This window comes from Danio aesculapii, chromosome 5 (assembly GCF_903798145.1).
Source record: "Danio aesculapii chromosome 5, fDanAes4.1, whole genome shotgun sequence".
NCBI classification, from domain to species: Eukaryota; Metazoa; Chordata; class Actinopteri; order Cypriniformes; family Danionidae; genus Danio; species Danio aesculapii.
In genome coordinates this window covers 7,031,805-7,054,373 of record NC_079439.1, presented here as the reverse complement: position 1 = coordinate 7,054,373, position 22,569 = coordinate 7,031,805, and the positions used below count along the sequence as shown (strand labels likewise).

The window sequence follows — 22,569 nt, the reverse complement described above, 5'->3', positions numbered from 1 at the left end:
CAATACAAAACATCTAGAGCGATGACATCACTGTATGCCGTCATAAGACACCAGTGAATGGGAAATTCCAACATGACACAATCAATGCAAACCAAGGCCCTGCCCTGAAGACAGCAGTCAACACCAAATCAACTAAATAAGGTTTTCATATATCCCAAGAAGATGCTTGTTATTAATAAAATTACGCAATTCCTTATTTAGTCTTTTGACAATTAGCAAGTTTGCTGCATGCACTATTTATTATACTATGAAAATACAATAATTGTGAATTGTTAATAATTCTAAGAGCAACGTTCATGAATTAATCTATTTGTGAACATATCAAGTGAATAAACACTGTAAAATGAATCATCCATTTAGAACAAATCATTTTAATCGATGAATCATATTACTCAAGTGTTGTTATTTGTAAAAGTTTCTGCTCACTTTCTCAGCGGAAGCGGTTTCAAATGCAATATTTTACTAAATGCCCAAAAAAGATTGAAGAAACATTACACAGCTAGAGAAAAACACTTCTCAGTTTCATTTGTATTTATTAAAACTGTGTTTTAAAAGTGTGCATATTTGTTTAAAGACCTTATTGAAACCTATGAAAATGCAGTTAAAATGACCCTAATACATCGTTATGAAGCCAAAAATACCAAGCAACCTGACAAAAGTCTTGTCACTTATCCAAGTTTTAGGAACAGCAAATAATAAGTTGACTTTTAGTTGATCAATTGATATCAGAAGTGGCTTATATGAAAGGCAAAGGTCTCTAGATTACACTTATTTGACCTAAATAATATGATCATGTCTTGATTTTGAATTATTTCATTAGGACAGTAAGGTCTGACTTTGCTTAGACAAAGTCTTGTCACTGAACAGAAATAATGTCCAGTATAGAATATAAAGTCATGCTGCAGTGGAAAAAGAGTTAATATTGTGTCTGACTCCATCATGAGCTTGGAGGACTGCATCCATACATCTCTGCAATGACTCAAATCACTGATTAATAAAGTCATCTGGAATGGCAAAGAAAGCGTTCTTGCAGGACTCCCAGAGTTCATCATGATTCTTCAGATTCATCTTCAATGCCTCCTCCATCTTACCCCAGATATGCTCAAAAATGTTCATGTCTGGTGACTGGGCCGGCCAATCCTGGAGCAGCTTGACCTTCTTTGCTTTCAGGAACTTTGATGTGGAGGCTGAAGTATGAGGAGCGCTATTCTGCTGAAGAATTTGATACCTCAGGCTTTTGATGTTGCCGTACACTCTGCAGTTCTCTTGCATGCCACAATACTGAATGTGACCCCAAACCTTGATTTTTCCTTCACCAAACTTGACTGATTTCTCTGAGAATCTTGGGCCCATGCAAGTTTCAATGGGTCTTCTGCAGTGTTTGGGATGATTAGGATGCAGTTCAACAGATGATTCATCTGTCCTTCTACAACTTGTCCAAATGATCAACTAGAAGTTATTATTTATTGCTCTTACAGCTGGGTCAAGACACGACTTTTGTCAGGTAGTGTATAGGTAAATGATATCACACAAGCAAGAGTGCCACTTTTAAAACACATTTCCTGTTTTTCTTTTGTCCATTTCACCAATGAAAATTCTTCAAAATCAAAGCCAGAGCAGAACATTAGTGTCTCTAAGAGCACAGTTCCTGAATGAATCTGTTTGTGAACAAATCAAGTAAATAAAGACTTTTTTTTCTAAATGAATCATTGAAATAATTTGAAACTATGAATCCTATTACTCAAGTGTCGTTCTTTAGGTGAAATGTTCTGCCCATTACTGAGAGCAGCTCAAAAACGAACCTATTTATTAACAAATCAAGTGAGCCAAACAGCCAATGAAGATAACAATAAGCAAAGCACATTGCGAAATTGAACAGCTCTTACCTCATTTAATTCAGTTTCTGGCTCCAGCAGATCCTCTGGTGTACACTCAGTTTCCTCCTCAGATAAAGATTGATGTCTGTTTTCTTTATGTATATAGGGCGAGTTCTGTGGACTGGATCCTTCAGGCTCAAATCCAATTAGGTTTTCCACATGTACCCGATCTCCGGCTGGTTCTTGGGATCCCGGAGTACTGTATTTTAATTGTGGCTGTAGATTGAGGTCAGCGGTTTCTCTGGTTGGAGACGTTGTTGGAGAATCTCTCACTCTGGTTCCCCATCTTTGTGGTTTCACTGAAAAATCATCGTAAATTACTTCGGTATCCATGGAGATGGAGGAGACAGGTGGTGATGGTTCCTCAGCGTCAAACGATATTAAATCAAAACTCGTAGGAACTTCCTCTGGCGACCGCTCTGCTGATTTACACGTTTCCATCGCCATCAATTTTTCTCCTTCTTGCCTCAGTCTTTCTTTTTCTTTCTGTCTTTCAATCACCCTGATTCTTTGTCTTTCTTCTTCAATTTCTTTTTCTTTCTTTATTATCTCCATTTCTCTTTCTTTCCTCAGTCGTTCTTCTTCCTTCTGCCTTTCTAATTCCTGAATCCTTCGTCTTTCTTCTTCCATTTCTCTTTCTTTCCTTAGTCTTTCTTTTTCCTGAATCATCCTCCTTTCTTCTTCCATCTCTTTCCTTATTCTCTCCATTTCTCTTTCTTTCCTCAGTCGTTCTTCTTCCTTCTGCCTTTCTAATTCCTGAATCCTTCGTCTTTCTTCTTCCATTTCTCTCTCTTTTCTCAGTCGTTCTTCTTCCATTTCTCTTTCTTTCCTTAGTCTTTCTTTTTCCTGAATCCTCCTCCTTTCTTCTTCCATCTCTTTCTTTATTCTCTCCATTTCTCTTTCTTTCCTCAGTCGTTCTTCTTCCTTCTGTCTTTCTAATTCCTGAATCCTTCGTCTTTCTTCTTCCATTTCTCTCTCTTTTCTTAGTCGTTCTTCTTCCATTTCTCTTTCTTTTCTCAGTCTTTTTTCTTTCTGTCTTTCTAATTCCTGTATCCTCCTCCTTTCTTCTTCCACTTCTTTCTCTTTCATTATTCTCTCTATTTCTCTTTCTTTTCTCAGTCTTTCCTCCTCTTTCTGTCTTTCCAACTCTTGAATTCGCCTCCTCTCTTCTTCCAAATCTCTTTCTTTTCTCAATCTCTCCATTTCTTCTTCCTTTTCTTTCTTGATTCTCTCCATTTCTTGTTCTTTTCTCATTCTCTCTTCCTCTTTCTGTCTCTCCAACTCTTGAATTCTTCGTCTTTCTTCTTCCATTTCTCTTTCTTTTCTCAGTCTTTCTTCCTCTTTCTGTCTCTCCAACTCTTGAATTCTTCGTCTTTCTTCTTCCATTTCTTTTTCTTTCCTTATTCTTTCCATTTCTTGTTCTTTTCTCATTCTCTCCTCTTCTTTCTGTCTCTCCAACTCTTGAATTCTTTGTCTTTCTTCTTCCATTTCTCTCTCTTTTCTCAGTCTTTCTATTTCTTTCTGTCTTTCTAATTCCTGAATTCTTCGTCTTTCTTCATCAATTTCCTTTTCTTTCTTTATTCTCTCCATTTCTTGCTCCTTTCTCAGTCTTTCTGCCTCTTTTCGTCGCTCCAACTCTTGAATCCTTCGTCTTTCTGCCTCCATTTCTTTTTCTTTCTTTATTCTCTCCATTTCTCTCTCTTTTCTCAACCTTTCTTCTTCTTTCTGTCTTTCTAATTCCTCAATTCTTCGTCTTTCCTCTTCAATTTCCTTTTCTTTCTTTATTCTCTCCATTTCTTGCTCCTTTCTCAGTCTTTCTTCCTCTTTCTGTCTCTCCAGCTCTTGAATCCTTTGTCTTTCTTTCTCCATTTCCTTTTCTTTCCTTATTCTCTCCATTTCTTGTTCTTTTCTCAATCTTTCTTCTTCCATCTGTCTCTCCAACTCTTGAATTCTTCGTCTTTCTTCTTCAATTTCTTTTTCTTTCCTTATTCTCTCCATTTCTTCTTCTTTCCTCCGTCTCTCCTCCTCTTTCTGTCTCTCCAGCTCTTGAACCCGTTGTCTCTCTTCTTCCATCTCCTTTTCCTTCTTTACCCTCTCTTTTTCTCGTTCCTGTCTCAATCGCTCCTCTTGTCGCAGCCGTTCCTCCTCAATTTGTTTCCTCTCCTCCATTTCTCTCTCTTTCTTCAACCTCTCTTCTTTTTCTCGTTCCTGTCTCTGTCTTTCTTCTTCTCTCTGTCTCTCCATCTCCTGAATTCTTCGTCTCTTTTCTTCCAGTTCTCTTTCCTTCTGTTGTTTCTCCATTCTCACTCTTTCCTCCTCTTTCTGTCTCTCTATTTCTTTTTCAGCCTGTCTTCTTTCTTCTTCCAATTTCCTCTTTAGTTCTTCCTCTTGCTTTCTTGTTTCTTCTATCTGCCTTTGTCTTTTCTCTTCTTGCTTTCTCTCTTCCTCCTTTTCCCGTTGCTTTCTTTCCTTCTCTAACTGCTCATCTTTTCTTAGTTTTTCTTCTTCTTCCTTTCGCTTCTTCTCTGCATCTAAGCTTAACCCAACTCTTCTGTAAACAGGCATAATGACAGAGTTCTCCTTATCTTCTTCTCCATCATCATCCTCCTCCTCATCATCATTTTCTTCTCTATTCTCCACAATGGCAGCAGAGTTATTTTCTGTGGTTCTTGATGGTTTTATATCTGGCTCTGTTTCTGTTTTTTCTGATGATCTCTCATTCAGCGGCTCATCTGAGGAGCTTTGGTTCTTCTCAGATGTTGGACTGCAAATATAGATGTTTAGATGTTAGAGATTGGAAAGTAAAGACACCATAGTGCCGAAAAGAAAAAACAAACCTCAAAAAAACAAATGGGTAAATACTCTAATTAAATGATCCTGGACAACAAAACCAAGTCTTATGTTGCATAAGTAAAGTTTAGATAATAATAATTAATTAATAAGCTAAATTCATTGTATTTTGGCAATCAAAATGGTTGTTTTTTCTTTTATACGAAAACATAATTGAGTAATTCCAGCATTATGAATGTGACGTTTGCAGTAAAAACTCAATACATAAGTTCAAGTAGAAAGTACAGTTGACGTCAGAACTATTAGCCCCCCTGTTTATTTTTTCCCCAATTTCTGTTTAACGGAGAGAAGATTTTTTTCAACACATTTCTAAACATAATAGTTTTAATGACTCGTTTCTAATAACTGATTTATTTTAGCTTTGCCATGATGACAGTAAATAATATTTGACTAGATATTTTTCAAGACACTTCTGTCCAGCTTAAAGTGACATTTAAAGGCTTAACTAGGTTAGTTAGGTTAACTAGGCAGGTTAGGGTAATTATGCAAGTTATTTTATAACGATGGTTTGTTTTGTAGACTATCGGAATAAAATATAGCTTAAAGGGGCTAATAATTTTGACCTTAAATTTGTGTTTAAATAATTAAAAACAGCTTTAATTCCAACCAACAAATAAGGCTTTCTCCAGAAGAAAAAATATTATCAGACATACTGTGAAAATGTCCTTGCTCTGTTAAACATCATTTGGGAAATATAAAAAAGAAAAAAAAATAATTCAAAGGGGGGCTGATAATTCTGACTTTAACTGTAGCTTTCTTTCTGATGCTTTGAAAACTATTACAGGTCATTTTTGTCATTTTAACAAAAATAACAAAGAAAACAAAAGATTTGAAATGACTTCTGCAATGCACGATCACAAAATCACAAAAATGTTCAGTGATTTCCAAAACAATAATTTCAAGCCACTAAAATAGACTTGACTTGACAAAAGCTTCTATGTTTCATTCTATTTAAAAACACAGTAAAGAAATATTCAAAAGATACCTGTGAGAAACCAAATACGTAAATATGTATGCAAATTAGCTGCACTCACGAAGGTAGGCAATTGTTTACTTTCTGAATGAATCTGCACTTTCTGAAACATCAGCTAAATTTGAGGTATGGGAAGCGATCAGGGGCCAAAAGTCTTTAAATGAAACGCATAAAATTTGATTGTGTCAGCACATTCAGTTTGGGCATGTTAATGGTTCTGATAAAACTCTTGTATTCGAGACTATATTTGCATATGTGTCATGATAATATCAATATACAAACATCAAAGAGCCTGTTTATTTATGACGGGCATCATAATGGTCTGGAATGCAAACATCAGATGTTATATATTTCCTGTCATAAAAAAAGTACTAGAGAAACATGTTTAAAAACATGCCGCCTATTTTGACACGAAATTCCATGTTTCATTTAACAATTTTTGCCCTGATCACAATCCAATTTAATTAATCGGTGTGATATTAACAGATGCAACTAAATTGCTGTGTATTTATATCCATAAGTGGTGTGTACTATAATGCTATCATACAAAATACGGTATTATAAAAATCAAATGTACTGATTTAAAGGAAAAAGTAAACGTTCTTGCCATATTATATTTTACTTCCTATAAAATATTAAATTTAAACTAATATAAATATCAATAAACATCACATTGTTAAATTCTGGAGTTTATTTGTAAGATCAAAATTTGTTGGAGCGAAGATCAAGGTCCTATAATGCAAATCAAAAGCATAAATAAACTGAATGAATGAATCATAATCTATGGGCTTACTACGCTACCCTTGATTTGTCCCAAACATGTTTGAGTTTTGTGTTCTGTTGAACAGGAAAGAAGATATTTTGAAGAATGTTGGAAACCAATAACCATTGACATACATTGTAAGTAGAACAAATATTAAGGAAATCAATAGTTCTTCAACATTCTTCAAAATTTCTTCTTTTGAGTTCAACAGAACGGATAACACAAACTGCCATGACGGACTTTTTTATTTTTGGATGAAAAAAAATACTCCTTCACTCCTTTAAGATGCTATAAACGTTAAAGGTGCAATATGTAAGTTTGACACCCAGTGGTTGAATTAGGTATTGCACTCCTGGATCAAAACACATTTTCACTAGGCTCCTCCTCTGATAAGTCCACACATGCGCAGGTTGACGTGAGTATGCCTGACTATCGAGACTAAAGGCTTATTTGAACCGTTTTCCAACTAAAAGTAACGGCGTGCCATAGAAGGAAAAATTCTCCATACTAAAATGAGGTTGTCCCAATCAACACCTGAAATTTCTATATTAGAAACAGCTTGTATTTCTCACAGGTGAGCAACAGGATAAAATATGATGACCTCAGGTGACCTTCAATGTTAAATGCTAATAATGTAAGTTTGAATGCCATTTTACATGACATTTATTGCCATACTACTGAAAGCAGCAGCAGATAGTTCACCTCAGATCTTGAAAATAAAATAAACCGTTTAAAATTAAAATTAAAATTAAACTGATATGGAGCTAAATCCATATCAGTGATTCAGCATGTACATAGAACAATGTTAAAGAGGTTTTAATTAGATTATAAACCTTACCATTTCATTGGGAGTGCAGTGTAGTAACATTATTCTGTGCTTCTGGTTGTATTTAAATTTCTGTTGTGTTTCGTCTGGTGCAAACAGCCAAATTGTTTATCTTGTCAGGTGTTGTTAGAACACAGGGTTACAATGTGAGCTGCTCACCTAATGTTTACGTTAGTAATATTTATATTATTTGCTAATTAATAACCTCATGTGGAACTCTGATTGTGCATCTCATTTTGGAGGCTGCTACTGTCCACCGGAGGTCGCATTTCGGTCACGGACGTACACTCTGAGAGCCTTCATGACTGAATGAATGAAATGCGCCATTTTCCTATTAAGGCAACCCGGGGTGCTGAAATATAATTGGCTTAACAGGCATTGGGCGGGTTAAAAAAACCAAAACAAAGACAAAGACGTTCAGACACGTAACGCACATTTTCAAATCAGGATATCTGGCTTCAGCATTGTTTTTCAGATAAACAAAAATGTTCACTTAGCATGTTTCTTAAATATTCGCAAACATATTATGGTATTTTTATGCATTAGAAAAGTCAGAAACTTACATACAGCACCTTTAACACTAACATTTTCTGTAAAGCTGCTTTGAAACAGTTTTATAAAAAGGCACAATATGCAAGATCTGTTTATTATAATATCTTAAAACCACTAGAATGGTGTTATATATTTTGACTATCATCTCTCAGCAGCAATTGCTTCAGCATTTCACTCATTTCACTTCCACAGCTTTTAGCCTTTACTCTGAGTCATCCTCCCATAATAATAAATCTTTACTTAATAAGTGATCATAAGTGTTTGCTGTACTTTAGCTTATTCATCAGCATGATTTCTGCAGGAGTTCAGTAAGATAATGAAAACCACAACTCCCATGATTCCAAACTCAGTCAGTGACTATGTTTACATGGACATCAGTAATCAAATTATTTGCCTTAATCTAATTAAGACAATAATAAGATTAAGGTGTTTACATGAGTTGCTTTTTGAATGTTCCTTTCATGATCCCGTTTTACATGTTATAGCACATGATTCGATTAACGTCATTGCGTCACCATGCTATCCACATTTCCTCCGGAGTTTCATGTAATTTCGGGTGTTTCATTATTAATTTGTCGACTTTAACTGCAGTTTGGCACTTTCACTTTCATTCATGAACATTTCATGCTCGCCCTCCATGACAAATGAGATATTGGATGAGTATGAACTGCTGGAAGTGTTGTTTTAATAATATATTATTATTATTATTATTATTATTATTATTAAATATTATACTGCATGCTGAATGGAAGAAAAAACCCTCTGCATTTCACAATGCAGGTGGTCTGCACTAACTGCGTGTGTGTGTGGACTTTCCTATCACAAAACGCTGCGAAAAGTCCTACGTGACGGTAATAATTCGATCAAGGTGTTTACTTGTCTGTAATGCACTTCAATAATGCGACTAAAATCGGCATACTCCACACGTCTTAATTCGATTTCTCTTTAGTTCAATTATTTCCTTAATATGATTAAATTAATCAAAAATTGTTGTTTACATGGATAACTCTTAATTGGAATATTGTCTTAATCGCATTAAAATCAAATTATTGGTGTCCATGTAAACATAGTCACAGTGAGTACGCTTACATGGACACCAATAATCCGATTTTAATACGATTAAGACAATATCCTAATTAAGAGTCTACCATGTAAACAACGATTTTTAATTTATTCAATCCAGGGCTATTCAATTGGCGACCCGCAAGCCGAACCTAGCCCAATTTGTTCCGGCCCCCCAAATACTGTGACCAAGACATCAAAAACAAATTTAGTCTAAAAACGGCCGCTGTAGTTATGAAGTGGCGTGCGTCTGTTTAATAAAGCACAAGCTGAAGTTAAAGGCTGCACAGAACATGAGTCACCTGACATTAAGCGAGTGCCATGAGCAGCCGAAAACATTTGGATACTTAAGTTTTCAATTCAATTCAATTCACCTTTATTTGTATAGCGCTTATACAATGTAGATTGTGTCAAAGCAGCTTCACATAAAAGGTCGCAGTAAATAGGAACAGTGTAGTTCAGTTTGTAGTGTTTAAAGGCTTCTCAACCCCGTGTTTCTGTTGCACGGAATGAAACTGCTGCAACTAAACAAAGTTATGCCACCTGTGCGCTAGTTTAAAGTTCCGAGCTTATAGCTACACCAAGGTGAATACGCACGCACATTGGATTAACTATAGCAGCCGGTCATTCACATATCACGTCTTTTCTGCGTGTAAGTTCGTTATTTCCAATATTAGAATTTATGCCAATATGCGCGCGCAAGCAGAGTGATGCACTCGCGCCTTCCAGATGCACCGAGTACAAAACATCTTACGCTGTAGCGGTGAGAGTTGTGCGTGGCTTTCAGTGCAGTGTAAACAAAAGATATGCAAGACGAATTATTACAAATTATTAAAATGATTATGTATGTATGAACGGATATGATAACAACCGTTCATGTAAATACTTCCCTAATATAAAACTTAAATTTACATTAGACGTTATAACCGTGAAACCATGATTATTCTTTAGACTATATAATAGTACAACCAAAATCTAGAATTGCTGCATCTATAATTGTTATGCAGTTTAAAACATAGCATAACAATGTGTTTTAAATGTAGAAGAAGCCTACTTAAGCAATGCACTGCTTTTGTTGCACTTTGAAATACATTGTACAATGCAGTGATGTTATGTATTTTCAAAATACAACATATTACCATGTCAATGTAGAAAAATACAACATGTCTTAGGGAGCAAAAATACAACATATGCTCATATTGCAAGTCATATCTCTCCGGCCCCTCATTTGAGATGCTCTTCATGAATTGCCCCCCCATGACAAACTAATTGAAAAGCCCTAATTTAATCAGATTAAGGTCATAATCGAACTAAACAGAAATCCAATTAAGACGTGGAGTATGCTGATTTTAGTGGCAATATTGAAGTGCAGCATAGACATGTGAACACTGCAATCAAACTATTACCTTTGTGTAGGACTTTTCGCTGTGTTTTGCAACAAGATATTCCATACGCACACGGCTGTTTATCACTATTCTCTGCATCTACCGAGTCAGTGAAGGACCACAGACAGACACACCGTGAAATGCTATGCGTCAAATTCTATTAAAACAACACTCTTCCATCAGTCCTTACTTCATATGTGCATCCAATACCTCATGCGGGGGCGTGAATGAAAGATTCCTGAATGAAAGTGAAACTGCCGGACTGCAGATAAATGTTCCAGACACCCTGGAGTACTTTTTTTGAGATTTTAACAGATTTGTGTGTTGAGCATCAGTTAAGACAACGTTAGCACCTGTTAGCTTTAATTGTGGGGAAAACTAGCTAATTTTGAGCTTTTGACAGCTAATTTCATCTTCAGGGTTTAAAATCATTATTGGGATGGGATCAAAACCAGTATCTCGACGTATCTCGAATCTGCTAGTGAAGTGATGACGCGTCAGCTTCTCATTATTATTCATAGCAGAGTTTTCTTATCCTATGAGAAGACCCTGCTACCTAATTATTCATGAGAGCACGTGCTTTCTGAAGGCAAGGCAGACCTGCCAAGCTGTGAGACTCAATGACTTGGTGAGACCACGTCCATGGACTTCACATATGCCGTTCATGAAGGGTCGTATGTGTTTGTTTCCATGATTCACAGGGTTTGTTGCATGTGTTTCCCCATGATGCTGTCAGGATTGATACAGCAAAGCTATTGGTTTGCAGCATTTTTGTCGAGAGAGCTGCACGAGAATTGAAGAATGGCGGACTTTGTCTTTTATCAGTTGAGTTCATTACCATTCAGACACATTATGTATATCTGTGCTGCTGTGTTCGCCTATGTTTAAAATCCTCCAGATTACCAGCAGGGTTAATGGTTGGAATAGACAGGGCAAGAGACCTGCAGAACTGCTATCCACTGTGTGCATTTAGACCCAGGGATTGAGGAGGGGAGAAGTCCTCCTCATTTGTAGTCGGCTGCTAGCTCTCTACAACTCTCACATGGTCGCCCACTGAAGCCAAGCAGGGCTGCGCGCGGTCAGTACCTGGATGGGAAACCACATGGGAAAACTAGGTTGCTGCCGGAAGTGGTGTTAGTGAGGCCAGTAGGGGGCACTCAACCTGCGGTCTGTGTGGGTCCTAATGCCCCAGTATAGTGAAGGGGACTCTCTCTCTCTCTATATATATAGAGAGAGAGTATATTACACATAAGGTATATGTGTATTCTAGTATCTTGTAATACTGAATACTAGTATCTTGTAAAATATCTAGTAAATTTTATTTGCTGTCATCATGGCAAAGGTAAAAAAAATCAGTTATTAGAAATGAGTTATTAAAACTATTATGTTTAGAAATGTGTTGAAAAAATCTTCTCTCCGTTAAAAAGAAATGTACAGGATTTAGGAGGGCTAATAGTTCAACTGTATATATAAATATTATGAAGTGATGAACGAGATCAATGACAGTTCTCTCAAATGAGCCCTACTTGAACACACTTTATTTTGATTACAAATATTATGTTACCTTCTTAAGTGAGAAGAACAGATCATGCGGGTTCACTAACCTTTTAGGAGCTCCAGAGGATGGCAAGCGCGTCCTTGGTGAGTCCAAGCTCAGATTCTGGATTCTTTGTTTAACGTCAACAGATATTTCAGCAGGAGTGACGTCTCTTCTGTTGACGGCGTCCCGGCGCTGAGACGCTGCCGAGCGGTCAAACAGGAGGCTGATCCTTCGTTTAATGCTGCCTCCGCTCATCTCCTCATCTAACAATTCGTTTTTATCCACTGCAGGTTTGGACTCTAACCCTGCAGGTGGAGAAAGTGGTGCCTTGTTGATTTCGGCATCTTTTTTTATAGCAGTCTCAGGTGACTCGAATTTGGACGTCAGATGGACAGAGAGACGATTTCGGGCCGGCCAGCATCTTTGAGACCCTTTAACATCCGTTTCAGACTCGCCATCGTGCGTTTTCTGTTTGTTTAACGTCACATCTTGAGAGCTCAATGATTTTGCTCTGCTTCTAAGTTGAACTTCCTGCACATCTTTATCTGCTTTTTTGCTCTCAGAGCTTTCTAGTTTATCTTTTAAGTCAGTTTTTTGTGGTGTAGAAGCTGACCCGTTTACTGTGCCGTTTGAGTCTGGTGTGATTTCTTTAGGCTCGGTGTAATCCAGAAGCGTTTCCGAAGACGTGGCTCGCTGGAGGCGTTTGGTGAAATTGGTTTTCGGGGCTCGGATTGAGCGGACGGTGGGGTTTCTTTGCAGGGTGAATGGTTTGGGCATGAGGTGTGGTTTTGGGCCCAGCGATGGCTTTGGGGAGTCTTCTGGGAGCGCAGAGGATGGAGATGAAGCATCATCTGGGTTAATGAGCGACTGGGTCATTTCCCTGGTGGTCGCCTTCACCACTGCAGCCATGGCAACACACTGCACCTGCAGGAGAAACACACCAGCGGGATTTCAGTGGCATTAACAGATGTCTTTAGGATGTTACTGTAAACACGCAAACCTGTTTGAACAAACTGTACGCTTAAAAATATAGATGTTTCTGCTGCTTGTTCAAATGCCTTATTTAAAATGAGCTGAAAGAATACAATTTTTGAGATTTTTTTGGGGAACAACTCAATTGTTTAATGTTTAATCCACTTAAATTTATTTAAAAAATCTATGAAGTTAACTTAATCGATTTGTGTTGGGACAACATGAAGGAGTTGTACATGCAAAAAATAAATATGTTTGCTGCTTGTTCATTTATTCAGTGATTTTCCTTCAGGTTATTACCATATTAATCAGCGGTTGACATGGTGGAATGAACCGCCAACTATTCCATCATATGTTTTACACAGCGGATGGCCTTCCGGCAGCAACCCAGTACTGGGAAACACCCATACACTATCACATCCACACACTCACTCATACACTACGGCCAATTTCATTCATTCATTCATTTATTCGTCTTTTCGGCTTAGTCCCTTTATTAATCTGGGGTCACCAAAGCGTAATGAACCACCAACTATTCCAGCATACGCTTTTACGCAGCGGATGCCCTTCCAGCTGCAACCCAGTACTGGGAAACACGATCACATCCACACACTCATACACTATGACCAATTTAGTTTATCAATTCACATAGCGCTTGTGTTTGGACTGTCGGGGAAACCGGAGCACCCAGAGGAAACCCACGCCAACACGGGGAGAACATGCAAACTCCACACAGAAATGCCAACTGAACCAGCACGGACCTGAACCAGTGACCTTCTTGCTGTAAGGCGACAGTGCTAACCATTGAGCCACTGTGCCACATTTTGCTGCCTGTTTGAATTATTTATTTAAAATGAGCAAAAAGAACACAATTCTAAGAGAAGATCGGGGAGGGGTGGTGATGTCTGGGTGTACCGGATGAAAGTGAAGAGGAAGACAGGTGAGGGGGAAGAGGATGATGGGGGGGCAAGTCACGAAAGAAAGTAAAGAGCGGGGAGGAGGGTGAGGGGGGGCATTAAAATGAGGTGTTGGATCAGATTTCAGAGGCACCATCAATGTATATATTTAATATTATTAATATATTATAGTTTTCACATAATTTCTGATCTGTTTTTTCTGGAGAATTTATTGGAATCTTATTGGTTTGTCTATAATAAGAGCAGATTTAGATTCTTAAGTAATTATATTTCTTAAAGTCAATATTATTAGCAAACAGCGGAATGAACCAACAACTATTCCAGCATGTGTTTTACGCAGCGGATGCCCTTCTAGTTGCAACCCAATATTGGGAAACACCCATACACACTCATTCACACACACACATACACTACTGCCAATTTAGTTTATTTAATTCACATTTAGCGCATGTGTTTGGACAGTGGGGCAAACATAAGCACCCGGAGGAAACCCATGCCAACATGGAGAGAACATGCAAACTCCACACAGAAATGCCAACTGGCCCAGCTGGGACTTGTACCAGTGACCTTCTAGCTGTGAGGCGACAGTGCTAGCCACTGTTATTCAAAGCCAGTTATTCAAAAGAGTCTCGAACACCTTGATTAGCTGCATCAGCTTGATTGTTTAGGGTTGGAGCAAAACTGTGTAGTGCTGCGGTCCTCCAGGAACTGAGTTTGAGACCCATGACTTAATTGTTGCTAAGTTACTTATATGTTTTTACAAATTTAAGTGGGTTGAACATTAAACAACTAACCCCCCCCCCCCCCCCAAATGTAATAACTGTGTTGTTTCAATTAATGTTCAAGTAATTTTTTAAATGCAAGTAATCTAAAAAAGTTAAGTAATCTAATTAATTTTACATTTTGTTGCACATAACATTATAGAAAAAAATCTTATCTCAAGTAAATAAATTCTTCTGAAAAGCATCATAATTTTAATGTTTAATATATTTATATTATCATTCATTCATTTTCCTCTAACTTTGTCTCTATTCGCCCCAGCGGAATGAACCAACAACTATTCCAGCATATGTTTTTGTAATTAAGTTTTCTGCATTGTTTACAGTGTATTTGTTTTTAAAAGTACACTTTTACTTGTTTTTATTAATTTACACAAATTTAAGTGGGTTGAACATCAAACAATTAAGTTTTCCCTTCCAAAATACTTAATAATTGTGTTGCTTCAATTCATTTACCATAAGTAGATTGAACAAGCAGCAAGTCTTTTTTTGAGTGTAAGTAATGAAAAAAAAATTGAGCAATCAAATAATTTTTACCTTTTGTTGCACATAACAAAGTATTTTTATAACAAAGTGCTTATCTCAAGTAAATAAATGCTTCACAAAAGCATCTAAATTAAGTATTTTATATTATTATCATTAATTTTCCTTAAGCTTAGTCCCTTTATTCATCAGGGATCGCCACAGCGGAATGAACTGCCAACTATTCCAGCATATGTTTTACACATTGGATGCCCTTCCAGTTGCAACCTAGTACTGGGAAACATCCATACACTCACATTCACACACACTCGTACACTACAGACAATTTTGTTTATTCAATTCACCTAAAGCACATGTGTTTGGACTGTGGGGGAAATCCACATATTATTAATATATTTTCTGAGAAAATAAATCTTATTGATCTTACTATTAAAAGAAAAAAAGGTTTAAAAAAAAAATCCTAAATAGCAAAAATGTTATAGATAACTATAATACATTTTGCAGCAAAAACAATTAGGTAATTAAGATTTATACAATGATAAATATTCCAAAAAAGCAAAAGATGAATGTTGCCACTTCATAATTTTTCAAAGTACAATGCGATATTGGATTACCATCTACATTGTATGTAGATCATACCTATTCCCTATACCCCTAAACCCAATCATAACTGTAAATTATTCCCAAAATTAGAGGGGAATAATAGTCGGATAACAATCATGTAGAAGTGCATAAACCTAACCGTAAGCCTAAACTTAACATAACAGTAACAGCAAACTTATCCCTTAATTCTGATTGGCTAATTGGAATATTGTTCCAGGAGCAACATAGATGTTAATCCAGGAACATTTCCAACTTGGTGAAATCAGGTTGGTGTAAATGTTGTGTATTTCTTTCGCTAGATATGTTATGCATGCTATAACAAGCATGTTCGAGCAAATTGACAGAACAAATGAATGAATACTTGAGAACATGAAATCAACACACTGCAGTCCAGGCCAATCCAGATGGTTTAGCTCTCTGAGGTCGTGTTACTCTGGTTAGGCTAGATTTTTAAGTTTTTCCATCTAACTAGAGCTACTCAAACATGAAACGACTAGACGTTCCTCTGCAAGCTATTTATACACACCCTGCATGACCCACAATCAATAACCAAATACTAATAATTCTAACACTTTTTGACTATGGTATTGGGTCAACAATGGAAAAAATTACTTTGAATTGTTGAAATTAATGTCATTTACAGCAAAATAATCTCAAGTTACACTGTAAAAAAATCTGTTTTGTTTTTTTATTTCCGCATTTTACAGGTTTTTTCAGTTTATTTAACGTTAATAAATAATTATCTCTGCTCTGTCGACTTTTAAAGTTGAAAGTTTTACTCTGCTGTGACTTTTAATGACATTTTAGTAGTATGAAACAATGTATTGCATAAAAAAATTATATAATATAATCCAAAGTATTACGTCTGTAAACTAACCAAAACGATAGGTATAGTTCATTACCTTTTTTTGTACTGTAAATTGAGATAATATATAACTTCAACCTAGTAAAAATGTCAATAAAAATCACTTTTTTCAGACTAAACAACATTACATGTTGTTGGAGGAAAGATCAAGGTCCAATAATGCAATTCAAAAGCATAAATAAATGAAAAAATCCAATAAATCACAAAAAACGGTTCATTTATGTATATTTTAGCTTGAAATGAACTGAAGAAATCCAAATGTTGACATTTCAAAATGGTCGCTTACATTCATTCTCTTATCACGGTGCAAAACAAGTGATTACAGACAGGCTTCTTTTAAGCATTTAGGACCAAATCCCTTCTCAAAACATATGCAATATAAGACTTCCATCTGACCAAAAAAGTCCTTCAAGCAAAAACACTGAAACATTATCCGCAGGTTAAAAAATGATCACACTCATACTCAAGCTTGGCATAAATCTGTCTTCGTTGAACAAACCGGTCCAGCTACAAGCCAGTATTATTAGATCAGATGTACAAAATATGTCAAACTCAAAATATAGCGTAATACTAATGGCGAGTCAAAGGTAAACAAGGTTATCAGACAATTCCTTATCAGTGTTTACTACAGTTGCCACCAAAGCAGCTTTATATAAAAAAGGATATCTATTGAGAAAATTCAAATAAAAAGACATTTTTTATTAACGCATACCATCTTTCACCCCTTACAGAGATTCATTCAGATCATTTTAATAAAATAAAAGTCCTGTTATGGTCATGTTTGATGCAAGTAGGCACAGTTTACATTCCCCAGGAACATATGCAAAATATTATGCACAGATTTGCATGCCGAGCTTAATGCATTACATTCTTATGGCAAGTGCATGACTCTAGAGGAGCAATATAATCTGCTTTTGTGCATCAGTCACGAGAAATGTTATTTAAGTACTTACATTTCTGTCAAGCCTTAAATATAGATGCTAAACAAACAGGCAGACCTTTGAAGAACCTTTTAATTAAGACATTACTTAAAACTGTGTGTTTATTTAAATAATTAATAAAATTCACACTGAAATGTTTTTATTTAATATTTTATAGATTCATATAGATTTTAATATTCATATATTCAATTATCATTTTTAAAAAGCTAGAGATGTTAAGCATTACACGACGTTTCTGACTTATTAATAAGAGTTTTACATATATAAAAAACAGAAAAGATCATAAAACAAGAGCAGTAATCTGCACCTGTTGGTAATAAGTAACTTATGAATAAGTGCCTTTTACAATGAACCGTCTGTCTTTGAACCCTGTATAATGTCCAGCGTTAAAAAGAAAACACACACAATTTTTTGCAGTTTATGTTGTACTAAACATCCATAATAATTATTATAATAAACAAATAGCATACTGTTTATCTATATTAGAGGCGGCATGAATCATTAGCATATTAAACACAACAGCATCAACTCAAACAATGCGTGTTTACCTGTACAGAGGTAGAATTACTCCATAAGATTGTACATGTAGGTCCAAAACTCAAATACACGTCTGTTTGTGTCCTGTCGGGTTGTAGGTGAGTTCAAACTTTAAGGAAAGAGGGCGGAGCCGCGGATTCCTACTAGGACGACTGCTCACCTCATGAATATTCAGTTACGTTCCTCGCGCAAGCTAATAAATATTCATATTGAAAGTCTCTGACAGAGTTTTGTTTGCTTATTCGATAACTTCTTCCGTGTTTAGCCAATAAACGTAGACTGATTTGCATACGTCATGTTGCGTGATTAATATTCATGAGGTAAGCGTGGAATGGCGATTTTTTTCCTGTCAGCTGCGGTCTCGAGGTGTTGCGCGTGGCCGCTCCTCTTGTAAAAAAGTGCTCAGCCTTCAACCAGAAAAACCTGTCGAGCTGAATGAAAGAAGAAAGCCAGGGGTGTGTAGAAAACACGGGAGGCACAAAAATATAGGTACATGTTCTATTATAACTGTTGAATAAAAACGCGTTGGCTTGACAACAGTTGGTGTCCACACTTAGGTTGGAGTTTATTCAAAAGCCTTTTGAGGGCTGCAAAGTTTTCCCGCCACAGACCTGTGTTCTGACATCAGTTTATCTTTTCTGCCTGATTAGACAAACAAATTCCTCAGAGGAAAATTGGAAACCGCCTAAATCTCACTGAGGTAAAGTTAGCTTTATATTCACACATTCTGTCCTTCTCCTTATTATTATATTTTCAGAAAATAATTCTAAGCAGGCAAATAATAGCAGCTGAGTACTATCAAAGTACAACATTGTTCACAGTCAATTAAATAGTGCTAATGTTGTTTTGAAGTCATACTTTCATGCCATTTCTGACTGAATATTCAAAGTAGCAATTGGGGTAAAGTTGGATTTATATTTACACATTCTGACTTTCTCCTTAATAATATAAATTCAGAAAAGTATTCTTTGCAAATTCTAAATAGGGAAATCATATTAGCAGCCAGTGACTATTAAAGTACAACATTGTTCACAGTCAATTTAATAGTGCTAATGTTGTTTTGAAGTCATAATTACATGTGATTTCAGACAGAATATTCAAATTAGCTGTTAAAATGAACGAATGTGCGAATATAAAACCAACTTTACCTTAATCTACTGTAAATCTCATAAATTTACAGTGGATTTTTGTTTTACTAATATCTACCCACTCATAATTCTTAACACAAGAGCTTAATTTGATGATTATAACATTTAAGACAGTGCTTTGTCAGTCAACATTCCTTTTCTAGCTACATGGTTATTGTTTTCCATCTTATCTTGAAGCTATTTGGACTATTTGGAGCTGATTGGACAGCTCATTATATGTTTTTATGTCTAATATGAATGTATGTTTACAATACAATAGCATACTAAACATTCACACACTGATGACTAGGCATGTCACGATATCTATTTTTTGTTGTACTATATATTGCACCAAAATATATCTCGATAAACGATAATATTATCATTGTAAGACTACTTTATTAAGACTACTTTATTAAGACTTACTTTACTCTAATTATATAATGCCAGAATGACAATATAATATGATCACAAAGCAAGTACACTGTACCAAAGAACGCATCATATTTTATTCAGTCATTTTCTTTTCATCTTAGTCCCTTTATTAATCAGGGTCACCACAGCATATTCATTATATAGAATATGCTCTACCAGCTGCAACCCATCACTGGGAAACACCCAAACACTCTCATTCACACACATACACTACGGACAATTTAGCTTACCCAATTCACCTATAGCGTATGTGTTTGGACTGTGGGGGAAACTGGAGCACCTGGAGGAAGCCTACGCCAACACGGGGAGAACATGCAAACTCCACACAGAAACGCCAACTGACCCAGCCGGGACTTGAACCAGCGACCTTCTTGCTTAAAAATATAGCTTAAGGGGGCTAATAACGTTGACCTCAAAAGGATTTAAAAGCTAATTAAAATCTGCTTTTAATGTAGCTGAAATGAAAAAGACTTTCTCCAGAAGAAAAAATATTATTGGAAATACTGTGAAAAATTCCTTGCTCTGTTAAACATCATCGGGAAATGTTTGAAAAATTACAGGAGGGCGAATGATTCTGACTTCAGCTGTACTTTATATTTTCTTTTTTACACCTTCTATAGATTAAGTTTCAGATAGTGAGTGCTATTGATGTTGTATGTGACTCATCAAATTGATTGAGCTTCCTGTCAAAAGGGTTATTAATATGACATCCTTATCATTATTGCTAAGCCATAGAAAGCGAACGTGACTCCCAACTGTGAAAAAAGCCACTTTGCATTTCAGCAGTAATTGCATGTCAGGGGTGAAAAGAGGTCATGGAAGTTTCTTATCATCTTTTCTTTTGCATGTTTGCTGACATCTGGAGGGAAGTCGTTGCTGCTGCGTTTGTAATTCTGGCCTAAAATATCATGTATATACTCTTGTGTATTTACTCACATCATGACGCTTAACATATTTGAAAGCTTTTAAAAAATTGTATTGATGTTTTTTATCATGTAATTTATTGATTGATTGAAAATGTAAAGTTAATTTGAATGTGGGGTGGCTCAGTGGTTAGCACTGTTGCCTCACAGCAAGAAGGTCACTGGTTCGAGTCCCGGCTGGGTCATTTCTCTGTGGAGTTTGCATGTTCTTCCTGTGTTTGTGTGGGTTTCCTCCTGGTGCTCCGGTTTCCTCCACAATCCAAACACATGCGCTATAGGTGAATTGGGTAAAACAAAATTGGCTGTAGTGTATGAGTGCGTGTGTGTGAATGTGAGAGTGTATGGGTGTTTCCCTGTACTGGGTTGCAGCTTGAAGGACGTCCGCTACGTAAAACGCGCTGGAATAGTTGGCAGTTTATTGTGCTGTGGCAACCCCTGATAAATAAGAGACTAAGCCGAAAGAAAAAGAGTGTATGAATTAAACTGAATTTGTGAATGAAACTGGATTTTCGAGTATATTGTGAAGAAAACACCTCAGCTTGTTCAGGTTTTAAATTCCACATTTGTTGAAAAAACATCTTTCAATCAGAAATTTCTAGTAAATTTTACAAAGAAATGTCAAGTATTAAATTAAATGATATATATATATATATATATATTTTTTTTTTTTTTTAACACTAAATAAAATTGTATATACTTGAAGTATAGAAAGTTTATATTCTTATTATTAATAAATACTATTTATATATATATATATATAATTTGCAGTTTTATTGTTTTGTATTCATTTTTTATTTTTCTTCCTTTCTATTAATTAATTTATTTTTAAACTTTTTTTTTGTAAAAAATGATCAACCAACACTCATTGAAAATTTTCTATACTGAAAGTATATAAAGTTTATATTCTTATTATTAAATAAAAATAAATAAAAAAATTATAATTATATATTTTTTATTCATTTTTACATTTATTTTTCTTACTATTTATTTGTTTATTTTATTTAACCTTTTTGTATTTATTTATTTTCTTTCCTAATGTGTATCTGACATTTTATTTTATTTTCGGTAATAATTATCGTTAATAATTATTATTATTTTTTTTTTTGCAAAATATGATCAACACTATATACAAGGAGAATGTGTATACTTAAAGTATATAAAGTTTATATTCTTATTATTATTAATAATTATTATTAATATATATGGTATTTTTAATAATATATATATATTATTATGTATATATGTACATAATAATATGTACATGTACATATATATATATATATATATATATATATATATATATATATATATATATATATATATATATATATGTGTGTATATATGTATATGTATGTATGTTTGAATATATGTATATACATATGTATATGTGTGTATGTATATGTATATGTATATATATATATATATATATATATATATATATATATATATATATATATATATATATATATATATATACATACATACATACATACATACATACATACATACATACATACATACATACATACATACATACATACATACATACACACATATATATATATATATATATATATATATATATATATATATATATATATATATATATATACATACATACATACATACATACATACATACACACACACACACACACACACACACACACACACATATGTAAAATATGTAACTCAATATAATTATTTTTATTTAATATTTTTGTATTCATTTTTACATGTATTTTTTAATTTCTATATATTTATTTAAACTTTTTGTATTCATTTATTTGGTTTCCTATTGTATTTATTTTGTTATCTAATGTATTTATGTAATTTTATTAATAATTTAATCTCTTTTTGAAAATATGATCAACATTCAATGAAAATTGAATATACTTAAAGTATATAAAGTTTATATTCTTATTTTAATAAATATATAATAAATATATATAATTATTAAATAGAATTATCTTTACTTTTTTGTATTCATTTTAAATTTTTTACTTTCTCTTTATTTATTATAACTTTTTGTATGTATTTATTTTTTTTCCTAATGTAAATCTGACATTTATTTCATTTTGTAAAACATGATCAACACTCAATAATAATTCTTATTATTAATAAATATAATCATTAAATATATCATTACTTTTTACATTT

General features: G+C 34.8%; 1 protein-coding gene across 1 annotated transcript in view; it reads right to left on the bottom strand.

Moving 5' to 3' along the window:
- Positions 1-18,029, bottom strand: part of tnks1bp1 (tankyrase 1 binding protein 1) — a 65,478-nt gene extending 47,449 nt beyond the window's left edge. Inside the window, exons 1-3 of the mRNA XM_056457296.1 lie at positions 17,937-18,029; positions 11,893-12,752; positions 1,887-4,641 (exon numbers count right to left, since the gene is read on the bottom strand). Of these exons, the coding sequence (XP_056313271.1) occupies positions 1,887-4,641; positions 11,893-12,737 (3,600 nt within the window). The 5' untranslated portion in view covers positions 12,738-12,752; positions 17,937-18,029. The remainder of the gene's footprint in view (positions 1-1,886; positions 4,642-11,892; positions 12,753-17,936) is intronic.
- Between the last annotated feature and the right edge of the window lie 4,540 nt (positions 18,030-22,569).